The 27,495-nt window shown below is 39.1% G+C and overlaps 3 protein-coding genes across 4 annotated transcripts in view; all 3 read right to left on the bottom strand.

The window, feature by feature from the left end:
* nfatc3a (nuclear factor of activated T cells 3a) overlaps positions 1 to 27,495 on the bottom strand; it is a 313,699-nt gene that overhangs the window by 216,381 nt on the left and 69,823 nt on the right. The gene's annotated exons all lie outside the window — the stretch shown is intronic.
* rasgrf1 (Ras protein specific guanine nucleotide releasing factor 1) lies at positions 66 to 15,038 on the bottom strand. Of its 2 annotated transcripts, none has more exons than XM_055155052.1 (27): positions 14,763 to 15,038; positions 11,898 to 12,004; positions 10,878 to 11,025; positions 10,214 to 10,306; positions 9,883 to 10,136; positions 9,718 to 9,797; positions 9,444 to 9,637; positions 8,805 to 8,914; positions 8,610 to 8,728; positions 8,134 to 8,294; positions 7,993 to 8,056; positions 7,776 to 7,912; positions 7,035 to 7,117; positions 6,009 to 6,257; positions 3,796 to 4,166; positions 3,355 to 3,471; positions 2,108 to 2,278; positions 1,925 to 2,031; positions 1,709 to 1,821; positions 1,444 to 1,515; positions 1,265 to 1,357; positions 1,082 to 1,166; positions 774 to 971; positions 606 to 685; positions 407 to 524; positions 272 to 340; positions 66 to 158 (listed from the first exon to the last, which is right to left on the bottom strand). In XM_055155052.1, exons 1-27 carry the CDS (start codon positions 15,036 to 15,038, stop codon positions 66 to 68), a joined length of 3,762 nt encoding a protein of 1,253 aa, XP_055011027.1. The 2 variants fall into 2 exon arrangements, with proteins under 2 accessions (XP_055011027.1, XP_055011028.1); XM_055155053.1 differs by having other exon boundaries at positions 7,776 to 7,906.
* On the bottom strand, positions 24,559 to 27,050 carry si:ch211-107o10.3 (uncharacterized protein LOC407663 homolog). The gene is made up of 7 exons (XM_020941650.2): positions 26,813 to 27,050; positions 26,317 to 26,457; positions 26,007 to 26,198; positions 25,772 to 25,933; positions 25,560 to 25,676; positions 25,254 to 25,458; positions 24,559 to 25,152 (listed from the first exon to the last, which is right to left on the bottom strand). Exons 1-7 carry the CDS (start codon positions 26,895 to 26,897, stop codon positions 25,056 to 25,058), a joined length of 999 nt encoding a protein of 332 aa, XP_020797309.1. The 5' UTR covers positions 26,898 to 27,050; the 3' UTR covers positions 24,559 to 25,055.

The raw sequence follows: 27,495 nt of genomic DNA, 5'->3' as shown, positions 1-27,495 counted from the left end.
TCCATTTGGTGAAGTTAATAAGCTGCAAACAAATTTTCAATTGAAGGTAGATACAGCATTCATCTTCATGATGCAGTTTTGGGCTCTATTTTCAGAGATGCTTCATACAGGCTTTCCTCATCCAGCACTGTACTGCTGTCTAGCAGGTACTTAGCAACCTACAACCATATAACACTATCAGCTTTCATCTACTATATATGACACTCCAACTTTAAATTAGTAATATGCCAAACAAAAAACTACAAAATGAAAATATTAAAGAATATCTAACCTTTGGCTGATGATCAATTTTATAAGCAGTTTGCTGAAACTGACGTATTTCTCTGATGATGTGTGAAATCTACAAAAGAAATGTTATATGAGTAAATTAAAATTTTTTTGGGAAAAAAAGAAATTGTGTTTTTACCATTCTCATCTTGGAGAAGTTAACCAGGTTGTCCTCTGTGTAGTTGGGTGTTCCCTCCTCAATAAAAGCCAGGTCTGTCAGATACATTCCCAGATAAGGAACACAGGGAGGGTCACAGCTGAGAAAAATACAGAGGTCAGTAATGTCTTAATACAGTTTTAAATGTGTTTACATTCCTTCAGGCTAATTAGAACCATACTTTTTTAAAGCTTCTCGAAGGTTTTTGAATCGTCCCTCAGATGACACCAGCTTTTGTAACTTGTCAATCACAGTCTTTGTCTAGCACATAGAATTAGTAATAAGTAAAATGCACGTTTAAGTTGTACAAAAATATATATTACTGTTACATCTAGAACTGAAGAAGTACCTGTTTGGAGACTTTGAGCCAGGTCTTTTTGAGGCGAAAGATGGAGCTGCGATTGAGGGAAGATGTGATCTCTAAAACAGCGTTGTAGTTGTGGAGACAGCGGCAGATATCGGCCACTGCCACCCACTTCTCGATCACAGCCACCCTCATGTTCACATCATCCCAGTGCAGGATCTCTGTGGCGATCCTATTACTGATCTAAAGAAAGAAAAATCACAGGGTTGTTTAAAGAACGTGCAACACTCAATAATGTATATGTAAAATAAAGTATAATATTTGTCATTATCCAGTGTAAAAGATTACTTTACATCATTAAAATGTTTTGTTGTCTTCATGATGTACGGTGTCCTTTCATTTTTGTCAGCCTTCATCCAGCCCTGACCAAAGAACTCCCTGTAGAAATAGAAAGAATTCTCATAATCCAGTTCATTCCCTATCAGTTTTTAAATTTGGGTAAAAACAACGAATGAACCACTAAGGCTAATACTCACTGATAAGGGATTGCTTTAAAAACCAGGTGGTCCAGAAGAGTGAGTTGTTCTGCTATCTCCAAAGCTGAGTGGTTTTCAAACGGCTCGGTCTTACTGTCTTCCATGGCCTGAGAAAGAAACAAAATGTAAAAAGTAAGTAGTACTCTACAGAACAACTGCAGTATTCAAGCAGTTAAAACGTTTCCCTCACCGTCTGTATTATCTCCTCCAGGCTGACCTGGCTGTCTCCTGGGTCCTCCTGGGTCAGAGTCCTGGGTACAAAAATAAATGGGTTTTAATGTAACTTATAGGTTTAAATTTGTTATTAAAAATCTTTTCTTTGGCATATATTTTACATTGAATGCTCTCCAAGAATCAATCTTCATAGTCAGCTTTATACCCTGAAATATTTATTTCAGTCCTTTAATATAATACCACATCTAATGTAGAGAGTTGCCTACCAACCTTATGATGTTAGCAGCAGCCTTTCTCTCCTGCGTCAGGAGCTCTGGATCGTGCATCACCTCCTCCAGGAAGCCAATTACACGCATCTTCAGGTCTGTGTTCAACTCAAAGTCCTAGAGATGAACAATGACAAAGGTTAAACAGCACACACATAATTACAAAATATTAAGAACAATATCAGTTAATTATAAGAAGTTAAATTGAAAGATCATGTACTTGTGAATGCTTGGAGACCCAGTGACGCAATACATTCAAGACTCGGTTAGTCGCAGCTCTTCTGATGACAAACTCTTTGTCTCCATTCCTCTGGTCAGTAGGAAAACCTGAACACGTGATCAGAATCAGGCACTCGCATGTACATTGGGTAGAAATGAGTTTAGTATCTCATGAAGGACTGACCTGTGCTGGCCAAGGACATGCGTCTGTACTTTTCCTTGGTTGGTGTTCCCTCATTGGCACCTGCTGTAGCGATGGCAAAGGCTGAAGCTGCTGAAAGGGCACTGCGGTTGTTGTCCAGCTCACGACACGATGATACTACCATACCGTTGTTGAAAGAAAACAGAGAAAACTCTACAAATAGAAACACACATATATAAACATTGAGTTATTATATTAATTTCTTAGAGGACCAGTTCACAATCAAGTATTAAGAATGAATTTATGTCTATTTTGTTAGCAAAATTCAATTTCAAACAACAAAGATAATGTTATGTAATGTTATATAGGCTAATAAATAATATTGTTAGATTTTTATTAATGTTGTAGATTATAGATAATAATATTATATTTTAAAATAAATAAATGCTTTAATATTTAAGGGAACTGTATCCACGATATATGATATCATGATATATATCATTTAGTGACAATAAAATAGTTTTGTATGTTGGATTTTCAAAGTGTAATACATTGTTGACCAGCGGAGGGCAACAGAGCACTAACAGAGACCCACAGCACATTATGTCCTGAAGCTTGAGGTATATGCTTGTTCCTTCGCTCTCCCTCCTTCTCTGTTCATCTCTGTTCATATGGGGGCGGCATCGAAGTACACGCACATGGTTGCTAAGGTACAAGGTTTCCTTCCACCTACTCCCACAAAGCACTGGCTTCCCTTGTATCCAGCACCGTGGGAAGAGAGCTCACTAGGGATGTATTGTGCTTGACTACCTACGGGTGGTTTCTCCCTCTCTGCGTTCAGTGAGGAGGGCCATGAGGCTGTGGGTGGCTTCCCTCAACACCTTATTTGGCCATGGTTACACTTGTCATAGGCAGAACTAAAATAAGTTTCTTCATAGGTTTGTTGTATTCAACTATATTCATAACTCACTCAATTCAAGATGTCACATTTCCCACTGATGGTGTACAAAGAAAATATTTAATATATTGTAGTTATTAAACACATACCACCTTTGAGAATTTAATAAGGTGCATGAACGTGACCTCCTCATCTACATTAGAAATTAATTCATCTAGAAATAATCACTGTCAAGAGATTAATGGGTATTGCTAATGATGAATTGTACTTGCTACTGTTGCTCAGTCAAATTGTACCCCGCTCAGAATTTAGCTATTTAGTAATCAATTGAATGGAAGTACAAAAACATTTTTAAACAATGTTAAAATCATTAAACAGCAGACATTCATACCAGAGTTTTTGGACTTGACATTCTTGGGGGTTGATGGCGACTTCGGAGGAGACATTTCTGCTTCAGCCTCTTCACACTGACCCGGGTCTTCATCACACTCCTCTCTCACTGATAGATCTGGACAGAGAAGAATGACACACATAAATACTATTAGAAGGCAGACAATTTGGACTTTTGAAAATGTGAGTTAAAGCATTACATTAAATACACTTAGCAAGCTATTACTAATGCATATTACTCTTTTAAAACCATGTATAAAATAAGCTTATTCTAGATTTTACATTTTATTGGCAGATTATTAGCCAAACGGGCAAACTGAAGTCAACAAGGCAGAAGCTTTGCATATATTAAATAAGCAGCTCATAGTGGATTGTAGGATTCATGTTGCTGTACACATGACGCTCATTAAAACAGAAAGTGCCTTTGGACAGCAATTCTGACCTTGCTTGTTGAGGACAGTCTCTTCAGCTTTGCCTTCAGACTTAGGCTCCCCCTCATCTGGGATTTTGCTGGCCATGGTGCTGGACACATAGAGCTTATTGATGTCGAGGGATGTCTTGCTGAAGGGGGACATAGTGGAGTGCATTGCATAGCCGTTAGGGGAACAGCTGAGTGCAGCCAGGTCGAGGGCTTTGCCCCCTGTGATGATGGGGATGTTGAGAGAAAGCTTGCGCCGGCGGTTGGGTGATGACGTCTTGGTGATGGAGAGAGGAGGCGGAGAGGAGAACTTGCGGCTGGCACGAGGCGACGTGGGTGGCTCGCCGTACAGGAGTTTGTTGTTCTGGCTACTTGCAAAAAACAGCTCCAAGGAACTGCACAAACAGAGTGTGATATTTTTCTTACTAAAATGAAGCCTTTTGAAATGTTTAATCAAAATCCTCATGATGAGAACTTACATCTGGGGATAATGGGTTAAATAGTGGACTGGGTGTCTGCACTAAAACAGCAGGGAGGGAGCACATTTACCACAGAGCTCTTTGGGAGCCCCTGCCTCTTTTATTTAAGCTACATTGTTTAAGACAGCATCCTCCTTGCACTAAGAGCCACCCCCTCTGAAGACCTATAAATAGCATGTCAAGTGACAGTGTGGGAGGCACGGGTGCTGCCAACAGCAACCAGCCCAGGAGAGGCCCACAGAGATATGGGGAGAGAGGAACAGAATAGAAAGAAAGGGATATCGAGATGGAGCGAGCAAGGGGAGAAGAGGTCCAACACACACATAGGATGGGGGTGAAAGCACAGGGAGGGCGGGGTGTGAGAGAGCATTATAGTGGATTCCACCACAGTGTCTGCTGCTGGTTCTGAGTGGGCGAGTGGGAAGCCTCCAGTTCCATATTGCGTTAAACTGGTCTTGTTGTGTCTCCTCACCAACATTCACCATGGATAACACAGACAATTAAAATAGGTAGAATTTGAATTAAAATTAAGGACAAATATTGTAAAGTGAAAATAAGGCAAAATTTATCATAAGGAAAACGGAAGGAATTATTCCATAATAAGTGAGGACTAGGGGAGATAATTAGCCAAAATGGACGGGACAGGAGAAGCAGGATCTGGGTGCAAAACACTGCCATCAATATTTAATAGCGTAGAGCCGCTGCAGATGATGGGAGAGAGGGAATGAGGGAGAAGACAAGGAGAGGGTGGGGTCCTGCCGCAGAGTGAAAGGTTGCCATGGTGACAGTGCAGCAAAGAAAGGGATGGTCAGACTTGTGGAAAGGCAAATAAAAGCCAGAAAATAGAAGAGGCAAAAAGAGTGAGGGATGGAGTAGGAACGAGAAGCAGGTGTGCACCCAATTAACTGTGATGGTGGACAGAAGACAGACAGTGAGACGTGGCTGCTGTGACCCCGCGCTGCCTCTGGTCCCTCCTCACTCGAACCGGCTGGGATGGCATAATGGGCTGCTACAGCAAGTCCACAAGAGCAAAGATAAAACCCAGACACTTGGAAGTCCCAAGTTTTTACTGCACTGTTATTGCATCCATAAATACAATTTGTACATGATTTGAACTAAAGTTTATGAAAAGTTTTGACAGTCAAGTTAGTTTTGCAGCGACTTTTTTAAGATCAACAAAGTTATGATTTGACCTCATTCACTATTAATAGTTTATTATAGTTTTAGTATAATATGGAACATGATAACTTTAATTACAAAATTAGCATTGCTGCATTGCTCTGTTTTGGCACATGCTGTCATTATACCAATCTTATGAACAACTGAACCACAGCAAAAAAACAAAAAAACAAAAGAGAAAGCAAAAGAGAAAATCCAAAGAAAAACTTTTAAAGCCATGTAACTCTTTAGCCAAAAAAGAAATATATTTTTTAAAATCTTTTTATTGCATTATAAAAACATGCAAAGGCTCACATACTCAATTCTGACTCTAATTTGTACTGGAGGAGGGCCTCTACCTGCATGTCTCCATGGAAATGTTCTTCAGCTATAAAATTCCTCAGTATAGCCTAAAATGTATTCCTCCATGGACAATGTTCTGCAGGAAGGCTTCCTGTTTCCATGGAATTATGCAGGTGATATGCCACTTCCAAAAAGTTACATGGTGTTGTTTTAAATTATTTCAATGTAAAAATGCAACATCATATTACTTGGAGATAAAACGACAATGATCATAGATTTAAAAGCTGTGGGTCTTACCGTGCTGGTATGGCACTGATGGGCTTTTTGTAGATGGTGATCAGTTTGTCTAGCACCACATCTGCGCTGGTGAACACGCGGTAAGAGTGCAGGAAAGTGTTGAGGAAGTCAATGGAGAGGAAACGCAGGTCTGTGAGTCGCTCAAGCAAACGCTCCACACTGGCATAGCGGATCTGCAGCACCTTACACGAGTTCATCATCTTGCTGAAGCGAATGTCCACATCATCACAATATAAGCTCGTGTCTGACCTGAGGAGGAAGTAACAAGGTTAGAACAGACTGGTTTACCTCTGTTAAGTACAAGAGCAGACTAACTGTTGTTAATAATAAAATCAGAGCTGAGCTAAAATTGATCAATCCTAAAACAATGACAACCCAGATTTGCTATTAGTATGTAAGGTACATAAAAAAACAAGAAAGTAAAATTATTCAACAGTATTATACTATGAATGACAAAATTTATATATACATATATATGTATATATATATATATACACATACACACACACACACACACAATTTTATTGGACTATAGAATGTTGCAGTGTGAAGGGATTGTGATGCGTTGTGAAGCATTCTTTGTCTGAGGCTTTGTTAGACTTAAATCTTACCTTTATTTTAACACAATCTAACCAGAAAGAACTGTCTTAAATAGAATTACAACAGATGAGCTGGTTTGTGCTCTAAAACAAGTCCCTCTCAAATAACATTACAGTCACAATCTACATCGCAGCCAACGTTTTTTCAGTTAGTCACTCTCACCTTTTTGTTGAAAATCAAACACCTAAACAGGACCATGAACACTCATATTGATCACAGGCTCCTGAAAATGTGTGGTTTAAATCTATTTTGCATTTTTCTTGAGTTTATCTGAGCTTAAAATTTATTTGCCAGTGTTTGCTAATGTGAGCATAGTGCCTCCAGGGTAAATGGTGAACATTTCACCAATATACATACATGTAGAACACCCATCAATACGAGTAGATTTGTCAGTTGTGGTGCATGGTTGTGTGGCCCTTTACTTACTTAATCATCTGTGGGACAGTGACTTTACTGTTTTCCTCAAAGGCGTTCATCATCAGTCCATTGCACCGGATGTTGTCTATACACTGTAAGAAAAGACACAGAGGTGAGATTCAAGTTCATATAAAGGTCATACTCATTTGGTTGTATGCCTCTAATCAGTTAGTCGATAAACTGGCCAACTAATTATTTTATTGAGATTATAAGGATTTTATACACAATTCAGAAAGAAGTATAAAGTGAGTTTTCTGAAGATTAGGGGGTGGCTAGGCCAGGGGTTTTGAATCTGTAGCTCGGGAGCTACCAGTAGCTCTCCACCCCCTCCTAAGTAGCTCGCCAAAGGATTTCTGAATTATACATATTGTGCTGAATGACTCAAACTTGATGAACTACCATTGTAAATGTATCGTTTTGATACTTAACTTTGTGCACTAATAAACAGATAAAGGTTTCTGTTTTATAGGTATCTAACTGTTCCCCATCTAAGGCTTTCCTGTGCTTAATTTCTTGTGACTGCTAAAATTAGTAGCTCTTTGGCATTTTGTTTTTGTAAAGGTAGCTCACCGGAAGAAAAGGTTGGAGAGTTAAGCCTTTTCACTTATGAAGATACAATTCACTAGTGCTTCTCTGTATACAAAGTTTATTATTATTATTATTATTATTTTATCCTGAAGACGTGAAGAGCTGTTGCCAGCACCATGCCCTCACTTATCATGACTTATCTCCTTTTTATTTCCATTTTACCTGGCTGATATCACTGGTCCACGCTGCCTTTTCTTGTCTCGATGAAGCCACCAGGATGACAGTGTATGGTTGCCCATCTTTTGGCTCAACCATGACTTTGAAATCTAGATGCTCTGTGTCTTTTGGCTCTGCTTTGGCTGTAAACAATGAATAGGGTTTTGTAGATTGAACAACACTTTCTTCTTGAATTATTATTAGTATTTGGTCAATTACTCACACTCGTCATCTGTCCCTTCTGGCTCCTCCAACAATGTGCAGTCTATCAGAGAAACCACTCCATTCTGTAAACAAGTAAAAAAGATCAGCTTAGTAGAATTTGTATTTATTTGATAACCTTTAAAATATATTTACTGTGTACCTTGGTGATATGAAGTTTTCCTCCCGAGCCTCTAGTGCAAATAATGAGATGTTTTGAGAAAAGAAAACATTGTCTTTCACCCTCTTTTTTCAGGGAAAGTGAACCCAGACGACCTCTCGTGATCTTCCCCTTCTCACTCATTGGCACCTGTATCAATGAACCTGCAATGGAAACAAGAATCTCATTTAGATACAGGGTAATGTGCCTGTGATAGGGTTCAATGATATTCTTCACATGTTGGAAGAGGTGTTGAACATCTGGGCGGGAAAGAATGTGAAAGTGCAAATGGCTTTAAGAAAACACTGAATTTTATTTGGTTTTAATTTGATGTCAACCATGTCATGCTATTTATCTTGACAAAAGACTTCAGGTCAACCAAATAAGCAGTGGTAAATGGGTCATAAAAATAAAATGGAAAGCAAATATTTTGTTTGTTTTGATGAGTGATTGATGTGCCTGTCTTTCAAGCATCTTACCTTGTCTGACAAATGTTTGACTGGTGTCCAGTAGCACCTCACAACCTTCAATAATCATTCGTTCAATAGCCAAGTTCTTCCTGATGTTCTCAGTCTCACTCACCTCATCGTGCATAATTCTGAATTAAGAAAACACATATGTGGTACACATGACAAATAAATATTTTATATTGAAAACTCTGGGAGTTCATTTACCTAGAGAGCTCCTCGAGTTTAGATTTGGCATAGTCCAAACTGTTTCTCTCCACATGCTCATGTGGTGTGTGAGCCAGCAGTTCGTGGAGGGTAAGGATATACCGAGGAATCTTAAACATATAAGATTGATTGCATTTAAGGGCAAATAACAGTAGAAATGTGCAATTAACAGTTAAAGTATATAGCTTTCTCTAATAGCATGCCCTTACAACAACACATCATTATATTCATTCCGTGTAGGACATATTCGATTTTTCAATTCAGCTGCATCTGGAATACTCAAATAACCGACAATAATAGCACAAGGAGTGCATGCTGACTTCACACAAAAATTGCTGGTATTCGGCCCTGAGTGAAACCTTTAGTTCCCTTTGCCTTAAGACAGACATATTAACTATCGACCAGGCATTTATTAAAAAGAAAGGTTTGGTAAATAATTAAAACATCTTTGTGGCAATTGCAATATTTTATACTAGGTTAAATCAGATTAAATCAGTCCGTGGTTTTACATTTGCTAAATTGCCTTTAAGAACCAAGTACTGCACTTGGTGTTTCAACTTTTTACAAGCATACTGGACAAAATGACATTGTAAAATGATAAACAGTTCATTACTATTTACATTAATGTGAGAAGACTACCTGAAACATGGGATATGTGAGGAAGGTTTCCAGGGTCCTCTCCTCACAGTCTGGTTTGGTCTCATACTGCTTTAGGAGCTTGTCAAAGTCCCTGTTTTGCTTGCAATGTGCCAGGATTTGCAAGCTGTATTGGTGGTTTCTTACAAATTCCTGGTAAATGTTTAACATTGGCAGCAAAATGTCAAACAAGTCAGCTGGGAGACAAAATACATACATGTTAGATGTCCAAACTGAGTCAAGATCATAAGCATCATAAGCCAAACTAAATGATTACCCAGCACCAGTGTGGGCCAGCTGGCTATTCTGGCCTTCAGGCCTTGATAGAAGATTTGGTGTAGGAACATGATGGTTTCACTGAACACATAATGAGGTGATGAAACATTAGAATTTTTTATATGTAGTAGTTTATATAGTGGATAAAGCTTTTTAGACTACTCACCTATTGAGGAAGATGCTGCTGACGTCATCATGTGTGATTGGAGGTTTCTTGGAGCTAGCGGCCATTCTGAGAGGTCGGAGGAAGTTGTTGACAAGGATGTGAAGTTGTTGGACATATTCTGCCTCTGCCTCCAGCATACTAAACACAACTTGGTTTCTCTTTCTCATACTTTCAGCATGAGGCGATCGGATATAGTCCTGGATAATGGTTTTCCACTTCCTCCGACAAATCCATCCACGTAAGAAACTCTGCACCTGTGGTTTTGAATTTGTTTTGGTTTTTAATTCTAAAAATGAAATATAATTTTAACGTCAATTTTCTATCAGCTCACCTTTTTGATTTTCTTGATCTCTGTATCGTCATCACTAGGCGGCACCTCTGGGTTAGACTGAATCTTCTCATTATCTTTGAGTAGACCAGCAATCTGAACAGACACACAAATCAAATGTGATTCTTAAATAAAAGTTAAAGTCAGTAAATCAGTTGAGTGACAAACAACAATATTTACCTTTGTAATTTTTACAAAATGACACATTTCTTTTGTTTCCATTTGCATCAACATAATCAACTGTGCGGTGGATAAACAACTCAAATTCAAAATTTGCTCAAAATTTTGTGCTTGAGGAATGAAACATCAAAGTGAAAGCCTTTTCAGGAGCACTATGCAGTACAGCTACAAATGAAGCTGATTCATACATACTGAAGTTGGACCTAGCCTTTAACACATAAAAGAGAATAGCATTTGATCTAATTTTGAAGAAAAAAAATTATAAATAAACTGTAGGTAGACGAGAACTCAGGAAAATATATCATGACCTTGTCCATCACCACTCATTCTTTGTCTCTGACCCCCCCACCCCACCCCTCCTCCTCCACCTGTGTGTGACTACATTGGCTTTAACCTCCCCTTACCTCTTCACAGGTATCATTATAGCACACTGCTCTGACACAAGCACACAGGTGTTACAAACATAAAACATCACAAGGTAAGTTACCTCTGATTTTAGCCGCTCTATCTCGATTTCTCCATCCTCTATCTGTTGTCGAAGTTGCTTGGCAACTGTTTTCTCTGTCTCCACTATTTGGAGTAGATGGAGATACTTCTGCATGAGGGTCTCATGCTCAGTAGCCAGGTTTCTGTAACTATACAAAAGCACATTGTAACGACATCATTAACACATGCTTGGTGAGCTTTCAATAGATCTCTCACACACTAGACACCTCTGAGCAGCATCATAGGCCCTATGTCAACCAGCAGGTTACTCTTGTGCAATCTTTTCTCTGGGCAATACGTGAAGCAGAATCACTAAATAGCATGAAATCATGTCACATTTAAATGTGAAATATATATTATAGTATGTACACAGTAAGTGAACTATTCTCAATGTTGTCATGCTTATTTAGATCCTCATAGCACCTGCTAATTGCTAATGAAATGTGAAAAATTGCAAATAAAATGGTAAAACAATAAATGTACCATATGTTGGATGCCTATAGCTTGTTACTGTTATACAGTAAAAGCTCCTTCTTTGCGTGAGCCTTAATCAATGTAATCTTCAATAAGTCTAATCAATTGACCTTTCACCATACAAGAGCACACTGTGGACATTGAGTGATTGCATTGCTTGGCTTTCATGACTCTCTTGGAGGGACAGTTCCTTCATTATCAAAGTACTACAGATGAAGAGGACAAAAATATTTCATACCAATTAACAAATGCAAAAATATTACATAGTTAGAAGTATGTACACTATATATTTGTCTTCTTGCATAATTAATTACATGGACAGTGAGCTAAATTTGATTTAGTTCTTGTTGTCAGCATTTTTTCAGATTTGCAAATGGGCTTTTAGATATGAGTTACTAAACTAAAACATATTATTTTCAATGTAATGGTTACACTTTTGATTTTATAAATTGTAAGTATATCAAAGGTCTGACCACTTAGCCATGGCCAGCATGTATTAAAACCATTATAAATATTATGTGATGTAGAGATCATGTGTTTGAGATACCTGGCCTGTGTGATTGCAGCCACCCATTCATCGCAGTCCTTGACATCCTCTGTACGTAGCTCCAAAGCCTTCTGGTTGTCATGGTTAAAACTGATAATGAAGTAGTACTGTAAAAACAAAAGAACGGCCATCATGTTAAACATATTTCCTGTTTTGCATCATAAACATTTGGACATCAATATACGTGCTGCTGTTAGTAAAAAAGGACTGAGAATCCTTTGGGAAATGACTTTGGGAGCCATTACAAAACCTCTGTGCATTCTGTCTGTAACCTGGCAACTCACCTCTGAATTGATGAGACTTTCCGCTGATGCTTTGTTTGGTTCAGTTTGGTAGTGCTGTCCTTGTGATTCATTACACCCTGTTGGGTCCTTTTCCCTTTTTACCTGCTAACATGGACCCAACACTCTTTGATGTTACAGGCTGCTGTTCGACTATATGATAAAAACTGTCTGAATGTTTGCGGTTAAAGTGGTAGTCAATTTGATAATAGTATTCACAGTTTGTCTATTGTTGATGTAGCCTAGATGGCATTATATAACGTTGATGTATTGTAAATAGACCTTCGGAAATCCAATATATTGGATTTGTGTATCCCTCTCAAATGCCACAAGCAAATCATTTCTGATTGGGGAGTAATGTTCCATATTTCCTGATGAGCGGCAGAATGGGCACTTGTCAATAATGTCTTCCCCATCTCCATCTTCCTGTGAGCTGGTGTGTCAAGCCTTTTAGGCAGCTAAATTTAGCTCTATGTCGCTATATTTATGCCTTAGAGTTATTATCTCTCTGTGAGTGAGACAGCACATCACAGAAAATTCTTGTATAACACAAAACAAGGAACATTTTGTATTTGGTGTTAAGCTACAGCAATTTCAGTTGTCGGAGTTGATTAGGCTATTGAACAGATCATGAGGAAGAACTGTTAATTTCATGAATATTTAAATCATATTCTGGTTAATACACACATATTTTACAACAGCAGCTCTAGATTTTATGCCGTATCCTGGCAGTGACTTAGAACTGTTAGCTGCAACTAAAAATAGCATTGTTCCTTATGAAACTTCCATGACAGACACACGTATTTTTATAGGCAATCTTACAGTTAATATTCCATAACTTCACTTTTTGCACATGATGCATTTGTTAACTAAAGCACACTGCCAAGGCATGCTGCAGCACATTTTGTTGGCCCCTTCAAATGCACTTTTTCAGATGCAAATAGGGGTTGTCATGGTAACTGTGGGCTTAAATGTAGCTTGCCTTTCTAAATAGGGAATAAGAACATTTTAAAAAGTAGAACACTCCAAAAAATACAATAAGAATGCACCAAAGACAGATGGAGGAGAGCGCGAGGGAAGGAAGAGACCTGCTTTTTGCCTTTTTCAGGACTGAGCCTATAAAAAGTGTCTCAGCCCTGCAAGGTGGCAGTCGGCTTGGGATCTTTTCGCTGCATTGTCCCTGACTCTGTCACACACAGATAAGATGGGGTATTCACCTGGCCACTCCTCCTCCTTCTTCTGACACAAATAGGAAGACTGCGCACAACCACAAACAGCTGCTGTGCATTTGGGGGAGTAAAATGTGAAACTGTGTAGCTGGCTTAAAGATTTGTTACCAAAAATTATCATCAGACAGTTGTACTGGTAGACATACAAAGTGACACTTTCATACAGTAAATCTGCTATAATTGGGAGAAGTGATTTTGAACATGTGCAGAAAGACAAAGTAAACAACCTTTCAAACAGGGTTAATTCACTGCTGAATTGCATTTAGTGGGGAAGTCTGCATGAGCAGCTGTCAGTGTAGATGTCACTCGGTGTATTTCATACCATGCATTTGGAGCTGGTCTACTTTAGTGCAAATAAAATGGCCCAGTGTTTATCTCCAAGGACAACAGGAACAACAGCATCAGCAGAAACATCATGAGTGATGACAAATGAACATACAGTGGTGGAAGAGGATCACACAATCAAACTTGACATTAAAAGATACCAGAATTTGTCTGAATAGGCCTATTTTATTCTACTAGCCTACTTCAGGTGTGTAATTGACATAGTAGGCCTACTCTTATGCAACATTTAGGCTGGCGGAATTAAAAGGCTACACGTTGAGAAAGCTAACGCTTTACCTTGAGAAACAACCAAAGGATTTGCAAGGTAAGCTTTTCGTGCAAGATGCTATTTCAGCGACCATGAACAAAAGCATCGGGTTTGGACAGTAGAAAGGGTACAACTGGATTCGTTCCTGATGCAATCTTGCTTTTAAGAGACTGCTTTAAGATGAACCATGCCGATACCGTCCAAACTAGGGAGACGCAGTTGCCAAGGTAGGATGCTATTAATATCAAGACAAGAATTAAATCAATACGTCAAATCGACGGGGAAGGGGCAGCTCTCCTCCGCAAGATGGCAACCGCCAAAGTTTGGCTGCACTTAAACTTTAACAGGCGCACAGACGCCGTTGACAATATTTGTGGCTCTAAACAACCATTTTATTTGGCATGGTAACAACCAAGATGCTGCATCCACGAGAAACCTTAAATAGGCTCAGTCATAGACTGGCTGAGAAGCTATTTTAGTACAGAAATGAGACAATCAATCAGTTAATATGACGCCATTACGTAACAGCAAACGTCAAGTGAACTAAAGCAAACGTCTCTGGGAAATTTGGTGTTTATGAATAGTATGCTGTATGCAGGTTTGAAAACGATTAATGTTGTGCAGATGGCACCCAATAGCCCCTATCTAAAAACAATGTTATTTTGGCGTATAATGTAAAACACCAAGTTTGTGTGAGTGAAGCCAGCAGCGCTCTTGTTTCTGGTGATCCCTGTGGTGATTTGCGCAAAGCGGAGTGTTTTACCTGCTTTTCGAGGCATTCCTTTGCTGACAGAGAAGGTTTGGGAGACGGTGCCCTGTCACACACACATCCTTCCAACAGGTACAGTCCGGAGGGTCGTGAACTCGAGTCATTTTCGAAATAAAAAAGCATGTTCTGCAACAAAGCGAACCACTTTGAATGCCATTTTGTGTTGTCGGAGCTCTTCTTGCTCAAGAAGCCTCTCCTGGTACCGTCCTTCTTCGCTAAAAGCGCCAGGTAGGTGATGTGGCCGTCATTGAGCCTCATCCCCTTCTGCATTCTGTGGGCTTAGCGCGGTGCGAGCATACCTCCCCGTTTACAGTGAGACGGACGGCGTCTTAGGAGAGCTTTCTTCATCGCTCATCATGAGGACTGAAGTGTCCAGACACACGCGCATTGGCGCACACATACAGCTCTGCTCCGCGTTCACTTCGAGCGAGGAAGTCCAGTCACGTGACCCGAGGCAGATTTCAGCACCTTGGACAGTAACTCGGACCAGCATACTGCTTTTTTACAAATAGAGGAAAACACACACATGTTTGTGGAATAAGATACCAAACCATGCGCAATGAAAAGACTTTTTAAAAATGCGAATATTATTCTTTAGCTCCTCTTGAAACAAAAATAATTCGTTTTTTAAATTTCTTTGGGACAATAGGTGGAAAATGCTTTCGGCAACAGTCTGGTGTGTTTACAATCATGTTGTAGCCTAAATAAATATAAATCAGTTTAAAATATGCCTGTAGTTGACAAATGTTTATTTTCAGGCATTTACTATCAATATAATGTAAATTATTATTTTTCATTTTTTTTGGTCATAAATCACAATATTTTGATAAAACGACTTAATAGAAACCAGTCCATTGACTTCCTGTTCAAAACTGCAGAACTGATAGGCCCCGCCTCTTCAGAGTAGCATTTCACCATAGCAAGCAGTAGATTTTCATTTACTTTTTTTTTTTTTTTTATGGTTACGTGGTTACGGTTACACTCTATTTATGACCCAGAGTTAAAAAAAAAATTATAAATAGGGGATAGGTGAAAACAGACTCAAGCCTTAAATGCAGGACAATGAAAACTAACTCAAACATGCATGAATCACTCAATAAAATATGTAATGTTATAATCTGGTTCAAAGCTCATAAAAGTCCATTTTACACAAAACCCTTTAAACAGTTCATCTTATGTTGCACAACTGTGTGAAAGAAGCAGCTTTTGTCTTTACCAGAATTATTACACACAGTTTTGTATGAAAAAAAGAATCCATAAGCCCAATTCACCTTTTATTAGTATTTTAAGTGCTATCAATTTATTACTGTGTTCCATATGTCATGGCATATTAACATCTGCAATAATAAAGAAAATGTATTAAGTAATATTTTATTTTCCACAACCTTTAATCCAAGGTTGCTCATTAAGCACATGTAAACTGAACTCTCTAACTCCCAACCTTAACTCTTTCCATGCAATTACATGTTGTTATATAGTCATATAATGTGTGGCCCACAAATAAATGGCCATAGCAATACATGTTAAAGAATATTTTGCGCAGTATCTATGTTTTTCTTTAGTGCCCTGTCTCTTTTATGAAGCAAGGTACAGAGCTAACAAAAGCCCCTCCACACTGTCCACTCCTGATACATTTCCATATCTGAGAGGGTAAGGATGATACTCATTAGGCCTGGCCCATAAATAATCCTGGATTAGCATATTGGTCTGAGGACACACAATGGTTTATTTCATCACAAGGTAAGATCACAGCACTTTGTGTGAGGGTGGTCATTAATAAAGGCCACACATCCTGACCAGGCGATGTTTGATTACACTATGTATTTGGTCTTTTTAATAAAACACAGACAAACCGTAATCACATTTTGAAAGCTGAACTATGTCCACGTTTTAGTAAGCAGTATAGAGTGATATTAGAGATATGCAACCGGATAGATACAACCATAGAGTACATCAGCCATTAGGGACAGGATGCCCCAGGCTTACGTCCGTTGCTTGGCTCTTTTCATCCCATAATTACCCCCTCAGACAGAAGTGGTAATGAGGTGGTGATTCTCCTCAACTCTGACTGATAGTAAAGATTATTTTTATGGCTTCTTATTATAGATGACATAAAATGGAAAGATGGAGAGAATGGACATTTGACAAAGGGGATTTGATGAAGGTTAGAGGATGGATGCCGAGCACCTCAAACCCTGATCCTGTGGCCTATTGGAGAGCAGCATTTAGGAGGCGGAGTCAACAGCTGGAGGTGATCGCAGACTGATTGTGTAACGGGATTTCAAAGGCCTAAAAACATTTTATGCCGCATGTCCACAAATTAAACATCAAAAGAGAAATTGTCTTTGTTATGATAAAAATGAAAAAGTAGAAGTAGAAGTGCAGCAGAATATGGACAATATGGTTTGGGAGTGTGCTGGTCAGCTCTTACCAAAGCATCTTTATTATATATTTCTTCTTCTCATTCTCAGGAATGGGATACATACATTTACTATTCTTCTACATCAGTATTTTTTAAAAAGGTTTAATTCCCAAATGGTGTTTAGAAACAGGGCACAACATCAAATGTATGGCAAATCAATATGCTAATCCAGCATGTTTGGAGGTGTGAAGAAAATTGCCGTTCATATAGGAAAAGCTAAATGGAAAAAAGAACAAAAATAAAAGAATGTTAGACACGTGCACTTCAGTGGGTAAAAATATCCATAAACAATTTGTCATTTCTGTTGTGCATTAGACTGTGGGCTGTTCTCAGACTGATTTGGCTGCAGCTCTGCGCTCTGCTGTGTGCCAGGTACTGCATGCAGGGTCACCACCTGGCTGCAGCATCAGAGCCGTGCGCAAGTCTCAACCACACTGTATTATGCTCCAAAGCACGCACTTCAGCCTCTACTCCTACTAACATTTAAAAACAAAACTGTGTCAGGCTAAGGCCAGTATATTGCTCTGTAAACATAGCACGTAATATGCTGCTTTGAGCATCAGTGCCGATTTTGATTTATTTGAGACTGGAGCGTAATATTACTTTGCTAATTTTGTTGAAACATGATTAAACATGGTTGAGTAGAGTTCAAATGAGGTGAAGTAGTAATGTAACTCAGATGTAAAAGATAATGTATAACAGACGTAATATCAGACATCTTATTGGTCAATTGATAGATGTAATTCCTCACAGGTTAAAGAAAATAATTTCTACAACACTGTAAGGCCATAAAGACTAGCTGAAAAAGGTAGAGTCTGTGGGACACAGGACTCACAAGTCAAATTGCATGGCATAAGCACTTCATCTTCACTGTTCCATTTTACTCCAAGTTCAATTTATGTTAATTTTGTATCTAAAAGTTCTTTTTTCTTTGGCCAGTATTGAGTTTCATAAGATTGGACAAACATTAAGGCACATTGAAGTGGTGTTGTTTTTTTATGCTATTGTATAGCATGAAATGGTAGGGTAGAAACATTTAGCCAGTGGTCATGGCCACACATTACAGCAACACCTTAAAGCACTACACCACTAGGGAGCACAGGCATCATCCTTCTTGAACTCTGCAGTCAGACCCTGTCAGACCATCATCTGCTTTGTACATAACAGGTGTCATTGTGCACCCTCCTGTTCCCACTGGCTTCCCAAAGTTATATGCTAATGGCATGCTAATACAGTAAACCCAGCCTAAAGGTGAAGAGAAATTGTGGAAGTTTAATGATCAGCTAAAAAGTGCACTGTCCTTGGACCACTACATATGTTGCTGAAGGTCACAAGAAGTAAAGACACTGCAGCAAAAGAGAGTTTAGGCAGCATCTGAGACTACACACTACTACACACTTGTGAGGGCCTAGCAACACAACATATTCATGCAACTGCATCTCCAGACAATGGCTGCCAGTGCAACAACACACATACACATACACACACACTGACCTGGAAAGTGGGCTGGAGGAGGCTGACTCATGAAGGCATGTGTTCATTATTATAATATAGTCAGCATTGAAGCATCTTTAGCGCTTCACAATTTGGGGGGAATATTTGGCTGTTTGTAAAACATAACGTCTTTTAATATATAAAAAAAATAACATTTGCCCCAAATAATGCCTAAGGCAAATACACACAAATAGCATTTGAGAGTAAAGTGTGTATCCAGTTGTTCTCTTTATTAAATTGGGTAGAAGAGGCTCAAAATTCAATCATGGTTGTTCTCTTGACTGAAGCCCTCCATATTTAGAGGGTCTATTTGTGGCAATGTCTCTCCTCGATTGCCTTTTCCATGCCCCGAGGTGGGTGCGAGAGAGGAGGAGGAGTAATCAACTCAGAGTATGCCTTGCTTGTTTTAAAACTGCAGCAGAACTGGCACTCGCCGCCTGCAGTCCACAACATGAACATAATCATAGTGACAACATAGCACAGGCGCAGTGTCACTTAAAAAAAAATACTCAAGAGGAGATGTTCCGACTAGTAGAATAATGATGTTCATCATGTCCATGTGATTACCATTTACTCGTGCTTATTAAAAACTGCAGTTGTGCAAAAGAGACTGTTTGCTATAATTATACAAAATAAACAATATGACTTGTTTTCTAGAAAAACTAGACCGTTCCTAAATGATTTTTTGCAACTGCTGGCCATATTTTCCAGTAGGCCTATTGGAAGGGATTCGCTGTATGTGTATGAGTTTTCATGTGGGTTTTAATACTTATTATTAGGCCTATTTTAGCTCTTGCGTATCGTAGGCTCATTGAAACGGAGCCTTTACTTACCCTTTAATGCTGCAAGATGTTATGCAGTGTCAGAGATCATCAAACGTGCCATGAGTTCAGAAGGAAGAAGCGGGTGCGCCCTCTACTGGCTATAGACGCGCAGCGACGTTTCGATGGCGGTAAGTCGATCCTCGTTCACTTGGCTTGGTATTTCATCTGCCCAGGCCTGATGCGTGCTGGCAGCTCGCCATGATCGCATTTTACCGTCCAGTGAGCAGCAGGGGTGTAACACAGCGCAACAACCGCCGCGGCAGTGGCGCTGGACACTGCGTTCCGCTCACTTCTCATCTGTTCTGGTCCCACTAAGCGTCAAGATGGTCAGCTACACATTACACAAGCTGTCCATCAAAATGTAAGATGGTATTTGAAGAAATTCTGTGATTTAGTAAATTGACCTATAGCCTATTCCGTGAACGTTGCTTTATTTGGGTTAATATATGTCTAACAAACACAAGAAATTGCGCATATGGACATCTTTATTTGATGTTTTCTTTTTTCCTTTTTCTTTCTTTTTTTTTTTTTTTTAAGTGCATTTAATATTTTTCCAAACCATCAACCCCAGACTATTTGTATAATTTGTAAAATAGTCAAGTTTGGCCACTAGGCGGCAATAAACCTAATAAAACTAAATTGTAAAGTAACCTGTAAACATAGACTGGGCCTATATAAACCTACTACTATTTGTTTTGGCAAACAATTCTAGTGAAAAAATACATTACAATGTAACTTAGTAACTAGGAGACTAAATAGGCTACAATTTGAGACTGCAAAGGCTATTAAAAATAGTGGGCAAATTTACAAGTAAACATATGACAAAAATATATATTTTAAAGATGCAGTCTATATTACAAATATATACACTAATCACAAGTAAAACTCTCGGTTCCATGTTTGTAATTTATAAATATGGTTTAAATAAATGAAAGGCTTACTGGTATTGTAATGATGAACTGATATGACATGTGAACAGCTGAAGACCAAACCAGTTCTTTTAAAGGACCCACATTATTTTCTATCTTATAATGTTGTTTCCTCATGAAGAACATACCTGGAGTTTTGTTTTGCTTCATTCACAAATGTTTGACCCACACACACACACACGCACACCCTGCATATTTAGGCTGAGTTCTTCTCTCAAAGAAAATACTCTGCTCCACTTTGAGATGTCATGTGGTAATACAGGGAGTGCTCCACTGTGTTTTAAACTTCGTACACCTTCACTAGAATCATTTAGTGAAAGAAACTGTTAACTTGAAAACTATCACCACATGACAAAAGGTGGAACAGAGCATTTTGAGCTTTGAAGATGTGGATACACTAATATTACTCATGTGTGAATGAAACAAAACACATCTCCAGGTGTGTTTTTGATGAGGTAACAACATTATAACATGTCTTAAAACTCACAAGAGTTTATTTTATGTGATTAATATAGGAGCTTATGCATTCAGTTCAAGAGCTTGACTAGATTTGTATTTGGCATATGAAGTCTGTTGATAGTATTGCACTGTAAATAGTGATTTCAAGTGTGATGGGTACTCATATGGACGAATTGTTGGGATCTAGAGTTCAGAGGAATGTGTGCAGCTTAATCCCTGTGTGGAGCAGAAGATGTTTTAGCAGAAGTCCCCTGGTGCACATGAGCGGGCTCGGCATGTGACGTTCCCACCAGCTCCGGAACTGGATCAAGAGGCCCGACGGCTGTTTGCTTTGCACCAGACTTTCACACTCATGAGAGGAACTCGGCTAAATAATCACAGACAATGGCAGCAAAGATGGCTGCAGCCCTTCCTCCTCCAGTGGTATGCTCAGAGATCAGGAAGCATCAAGTGAGTATGCCCAACCATGTGGAAGAGAGCGCCATGCCTGATACAAGAGATCTCACAAATAAATGTTTTCAATAATCTGGAAAGAAGCATTTCAATGTAAATTATAAGTATTAATATATTTTATTAATGCACATTGTTAGCAACAAGAACATCTGTTGGTGAACAGCATATGGCCCTTTTCTTGTCAGTGAAATGTTGATTTATAATATGCAGCATTTTTCATTTATTTGTCATCTCCTCGTTGGTGAGTTCAATAGGTTGCCACAACTGAGCAACTTTGGGCATAGTTATGAAGGCATGGCCAGCAGTTTGGGCTTACTGGTTCTCTGGTCTAACCTGGCTGAATTTAGAATGATACGTGTAGCACTACAAGTCAAACCTGTGAAAGATCATTATCATTATTATTATTATTGACCAGCATAAACACCACACATGTGCACATCTGATTTAGTTTATACATAGATTGCAAATAGTTCAATGTGCAGTTAAGCTTTAAGTGTGTAGTGACTTGAGGACAGCATGGAAAGGCTTGTGTGGAGGAGCTGAGGCAGCCCAGCGTATGCTAAGCCAGGTAGACAGCTGACTCAGCACTTGTTCTGTTGTCTTTGTGTCCACTCGACAGTGTGCTTATGCCTGGTGACAGGATCCTGCCTCGGGGCCCGTAGTTCCTACAGCCCCCTCCCAAACGCGGCCCTGGAATCCAAACCCGCAGCCCTGAACGCCACCTCGACCTGCCCCCTACAATGTTCCCACAAGCTCTCCAAAATCATTAGACAGGAAGTCAAAGTAAGATGTTACAAGTGCTCTTACTGTCAGATCACACAGGTGGCTTAAGTGTTGAGCTGCTGTCACACACGTGGTGTACAGAATGCATGTGAAAGACTAATGACACACCACTTAAAACAAACTGAAATAATAAAACAAATATACAAAACATGAAAAATACATTCCAAGCAAATGTATTCCTCAAAAATCTGTGTGCACATATATCTTTTAGTTTCTTAATAGTTTCTAGGTGTCTTTGTACTTTGTGTTCAGTAGAATTTTTTGAGGCATTTTGTCCAAACATCTGAGGTATGCAACTTTCACTGTAACAACAGACAGTGACAGTGCCTTGGCTTTGCAAACGATAATCCACCATCTTCTTGCATGAGGAGACACCTCTCAAATAAACTAAATTAACAGAATCTGAAATATTCTTCTTTTGTATTTTCTTGTATCTTAGGTATTCAAATAACATTAGAGAGTTGAAACCTTGGATTATCATGTGATGCTAGTGACGACTGGTGACATAAACAAATTTAGTCAATGTAGCTGTGCATGTTTAGCTCAACACATGCATGGGCTCGTCAGCAGCTAATCACTGCACAGTTGCTCTGGTTTCAGGTGGCAAATGCTGCAAACCTGCATTCCCACACCTGCCTCAGGCACACACTACACCACTGTGCTCTGAATAATACACACAGAGAAAGTGAGAGAAACAGATCATCAGTAGAACACACCATGGGACTGAAACTTGGCGGTATAGAAAAATTTGTAGAAAAAGAAAAAGAGAATGACTGCATACCAGACGACTCAGCACTGCACCTGACTCTCCCTGAGTTTATGATCTCTGAGGGGCAAAGCAGAAGCAGATGAGCTGATGTTCTTTGCTGGGGGGAAAGCACATGCCAAGGCCTGCACCTGTGCGCCAACTGACTGCACATATTACAGAATAATGACATACAGCCCTGGCTCCTGGGAAAAAATAAACTGCCATTTTCCATACACACAGACATACATCTAATATACCACTCCATTTCCACTCTGAACTGCCTCTAAGGCACAACCCAAGCACTTTCATATCCAGACAATAATCTCACATTTGTACATGAACATTTGGACATAAAGCACTTCCCATAAAGGGGATCGCCAAATAATTGAGACAAGATGCTGATGTCTTGAACTGAAGATTGTGTATTTGTGCAATGAAAAGGGTGCCTGTGCAAGGGCCTCAGATGAGGGGAAAACAGTGGGAAAACGCTTTCCAGGAGCAGCTAAATACCAGAGCAGCTGACAGGTATGCGCTTATTGGAATGTGCTTCTTAGCCACACCTGTATTAAACACGCCCATCAAGGGCTGGCCTCTCATCTGATTGGCCGAGCTGCTCCCGATTGACAAGTGGAAGAGCTATTTGGCTGGTGTTCACACAAGCCAGGGGGCAGATATGGTGAGTCTTCATTATCAACCAATAGAGGCAAAGAAGTAGGTCCTAGCCAGGCGGGGCCACAGTGAAATAAAACTCATCAATGGGGTGTGTCTCAAAACTTTGTCAGCAGGAGGACAGTAAAGGACAGCAGAGCGGGACAAGTCAAACTTACCATGTGGATTCAAGAGTGTTCAGTCTGCAGCGGTGACAGAAGTGGTGGAGAGCCTCGACTTATTTTAGAAGTTTGGATTTCACAAAAAGAAGGAACAGCTTCAGGAAGATCTTGTATTGCATCCTGAGGGACGCTGACAAACTTTTAAGAATTTCCAGGATCCAGTTTTTTAAGTTTGTCAACAATATCTTCGAAATGCACAATAGTCGCCCACATCTCCTTATCACTTTTCCAGCCCAGCTATAGCATCTGTATCCGTTGGACGGAGAACTGATAAGGGCATGTGCATGACATTACCTACAACTTTGGGACAAACTTGAGCCTAAGGAATGGAGAATTGGGGAATTCAAGTCTATTGTCAGCATTTGTTCTTCTTGAACAAGATATAAACTGAATCCATTAAGGTGGAATATTTATTTTATAAAATAAAACAGAGTAGCATGAGCATTTGTTTTGTTCCAGGTTTATTACATCTAATTGCTTACATGTTTTCTTTTACTTATTTCTTAACCACTTTGAATTAAGTTTGAACATAGACTAGAGAAAATGTTTTTTTCAATCCAGAGTTATATGTCATAGGTGAGATGAAGAAATATTTATGTATGTCCAAAGTCTTAAAATCTGTTTACTTGCAGTAGAAACTCCACTATGGAGATGAACTCAGGCACCCTAACATGATCTGACATGACTAATCTTTTTAAAAGCTGAGGTGGAATACAAAGGTGAGTAATTTTGACATACATCTCAACTTTCCAATATTAGTTGCTAAACAAAAATAATGACGATTTGGTTGATATTTTATTTAATGATTAATATTTGCATTGCACTGTAAATGAAGCAGTCGATTTCAAAACGGTGTACAAAAATATTTATTGCTTATACATTTGGTTCATCTTTTCAAAGTGAATTATGTATATATTTTAAAAGCTTGCATAGCTAAATAATGTTTTAATGTGGTACAAACTTCATTGCGGAAACAGGCTCTACAATAGCCTTACTGGTTTACCAACTCTTATCCTGGTCAGTAAAACCAAGCACATTTAATTTTAATGAACTCATCTGTTATAATTCAAGTATTTATGTCTTTTTTTTTTAAGTGCAAAGTACAATCTTGCCAATTCGGCATGCCATACTGTAATTCATGTAACTATATGTAAAAAAATAAAATAAAATTTAAATAATGATTAAAATGTGCTGAAAAATAATCAAATATGAGGCATAATCAACCACAGCACACTTGATAAAATGTAACTCAGAGATTAACGTGGGTTATAACTGCATTATAATAATATTATATGGTTAAATCAAAGTTTTTACACCAGTGATATAAGAAGAGGTTTGCAGAGGTTTAACCAAGACCAACCATTGAAGCACTGAGGTCCCAGAGCCTCTTTGCTGCAGCATCATCTTGAGCTTGAGGTGCAGCTGTCTTGCGGGCACAGTCACTGTACAAGAACAATAGGTCATTATGATTTAATATTACATTTTAAAAGACATATTTTAAGATGTAAGACTAAAACAGAAAAGAGTAATAGTATTAAGTAACCTGTAGTAGAAGCCACTCTCATTGGCTAGGCTCTCCTCTACAGCACAGTAGATGGTGGTCTGCGCCCCTTCCCAGGGCGTTTTGATGAGCATCATCAATGGCATGGCTATGATCCTCTTCCATAGAGCCAGTGTGGGAAACAGGTGGCGACCCAACTCAGTGCGAATGACCCCAGGATGCAGACTGTACACTGTCACACCAGATCCTACGGGTAAAATATAAATAAATAAATATTATGTATAAAAAAGAAGATTGTGTTGTGAAGAATGTTAATTTCACAGAATCATTTGAAACATTCTGTTTTACCTTGCAATCGTGCAGCAAGTTCTTTGCCAAAAAGTACATTAGCCAATTTACTTTGACGGTAACTGATCTCACGTTTGTAGTTATTATCCAGGTTAATATCATCAAAATGTATCTTTCCTGAAAATAAGAAATAACATCAGTCCAATTATTATTGTGATTTTTGCAATACAAATTTGACACAGTATTGTTATAAAAAGAACCAAAACCTTTACCTTTCTCATGTGCCAGGCTAGACACTATGACAATGCGACTTGGAGCCGACTTCTTCAATACATCAAGGAGACAATTAGTCAGAAGAAAGTGTCCTAAGTGGTTTACACCAAACTGCATCTCAAAACCATCTTCTGTTTTCCACTTGGGACACATCATGATACCTTTAAACAAAAAGTTCAATGAGAATTCCGTGTCATAATTGATTTTCATAACAGTTTAAAAACTGCAAAACACCTGCATTGTTGATGAGGATGTCTAAGCGTGGTTCATTCTTCTCTACATCCTTGGCCAGTTCTCTCACTGACTGCAGAGAAGCCAAGTCTAACTTCTTGACCACCACATTTCCGTTTCCGCTACGCTGGCGAATCATATCAGCAGCAATGAGGGCTTTGGTGACATCTCTACAAGCCAGGATCACTCTGGCCCCTGTAAAATGGTAACATAATAACCTACCCACTTTGTAATATTAGATCACAGAAAAACTCACTAAAATAGTTTTGAAAAGAAAAACGTTTGATTAAATATGAGTTTTGTTTTTGCTGACCTCGTTTAGCCATGTCCAGGGCTGTCTCTTGCCCAATGCCTGTGTTCGCGCCTGTGATTAGGACTGTTTTTCCATCCAGCCTGGCCTTGCTTTGACACACTCTCCCACCCATCCACCTGCGGAAGGCCACTAGGCCTGCCCCTGAAATAAAAGAAAACAATGTTGTTGTTCTTGTTGTTGTTTAATATTCACAAATAAGTGGGAATTATATCAGTAATACATTCATTTAGTAGGCTATTCCCATCACTGCCTAACTACATCCACGTTCAAGTCAGCATGAACAGTCCAATAGGTCTGTCACTCGTATAGTAATTATGTAACATAATCAATTCATAATCAGATTTGATAATGTCAGAATCCGCATTCGCTACAAGAGCCTTTATAACAGCGTAATAAACGAGTGGACTTAAATATGTGCCGTTGTAGCCTACCAGTTTTCAGTGTTATTATGGTTAGTAGGTCAACACATAAAGGAAGAATAATTAACTAGGCCTACCTGCAGAAAAGACAACAATGAGACCAATGACATGACTTTCCACAAAGTCCTTCATTGCCTCCGAATAGTTAGGCAAGTTAGGCATCGTCCTCCTCCCGTGTTGATGATCTTTTAAAAAGTGCTCCTACTGTAGGCTTGTCAGACTATAACGAGTTTAAAGACCAGAGCTATAATGAATGTGATTAGGCTACATGGTATTGATAGCATCTATCTCTTATGTACAAAGTGGGCGTTTCTGTCAGTCCCCGGAAGTGAGCACACGGAGCGTCCAGGCTGGTTTTTCACCATAAAAGTGTTGTTTCAAGCAGCCCTAAACACATGGACCGAATTAAAACGCTTCTACAACATACTAACAACTAAAATATAAAATAAACAGTAGCCTGACCAGCCAGTCCCTCTTATTTTCTGTTTGTAGTGGCAAGTGTGATAATGTGAGCTTTTAGTGATGGTATAATGTTGTTACCTCCTCAAAAACATACCTGGAGGTGTGTTTTGTTTGATTTACACATGTTTCAGTAGCCCTTTATTATTTGTCTACACACCCGAAGCTCAAAACACTGTGTCCCCCCCTTGTGATGTCATGTAGTGGTAGTTTTCAACTTAACACCTGCCTTTCAGCTTTAGTTCACTAGAGATGGGCAATTCCAGGGCTGAAATGATTGAAATGATGCTAGTGAAGATGT

The sequence above is a fragment of the Boleophthalmus pectinirostris genome, unplaced genomic scaffold (genome assembly GCF_026225935.1).
Source record: "Boleophthalmus pectinirostris isolate CB_2022bp ecotype Guang Dong unplaced genomic scaffold, ASM2622593v1 HiC_scaffold_19, whole genome shotgun sequence".
Lineage (NCBI taxonomy): Eukaryota > Metazoa > Chordata > Actinopteri > Gobiiformes > Gobiidae > Boleophthalmus > Boleophthalmus pectinirostris.
This window is presented reverse-complemented; position numbering and strand designations above follow the sequence as displayed.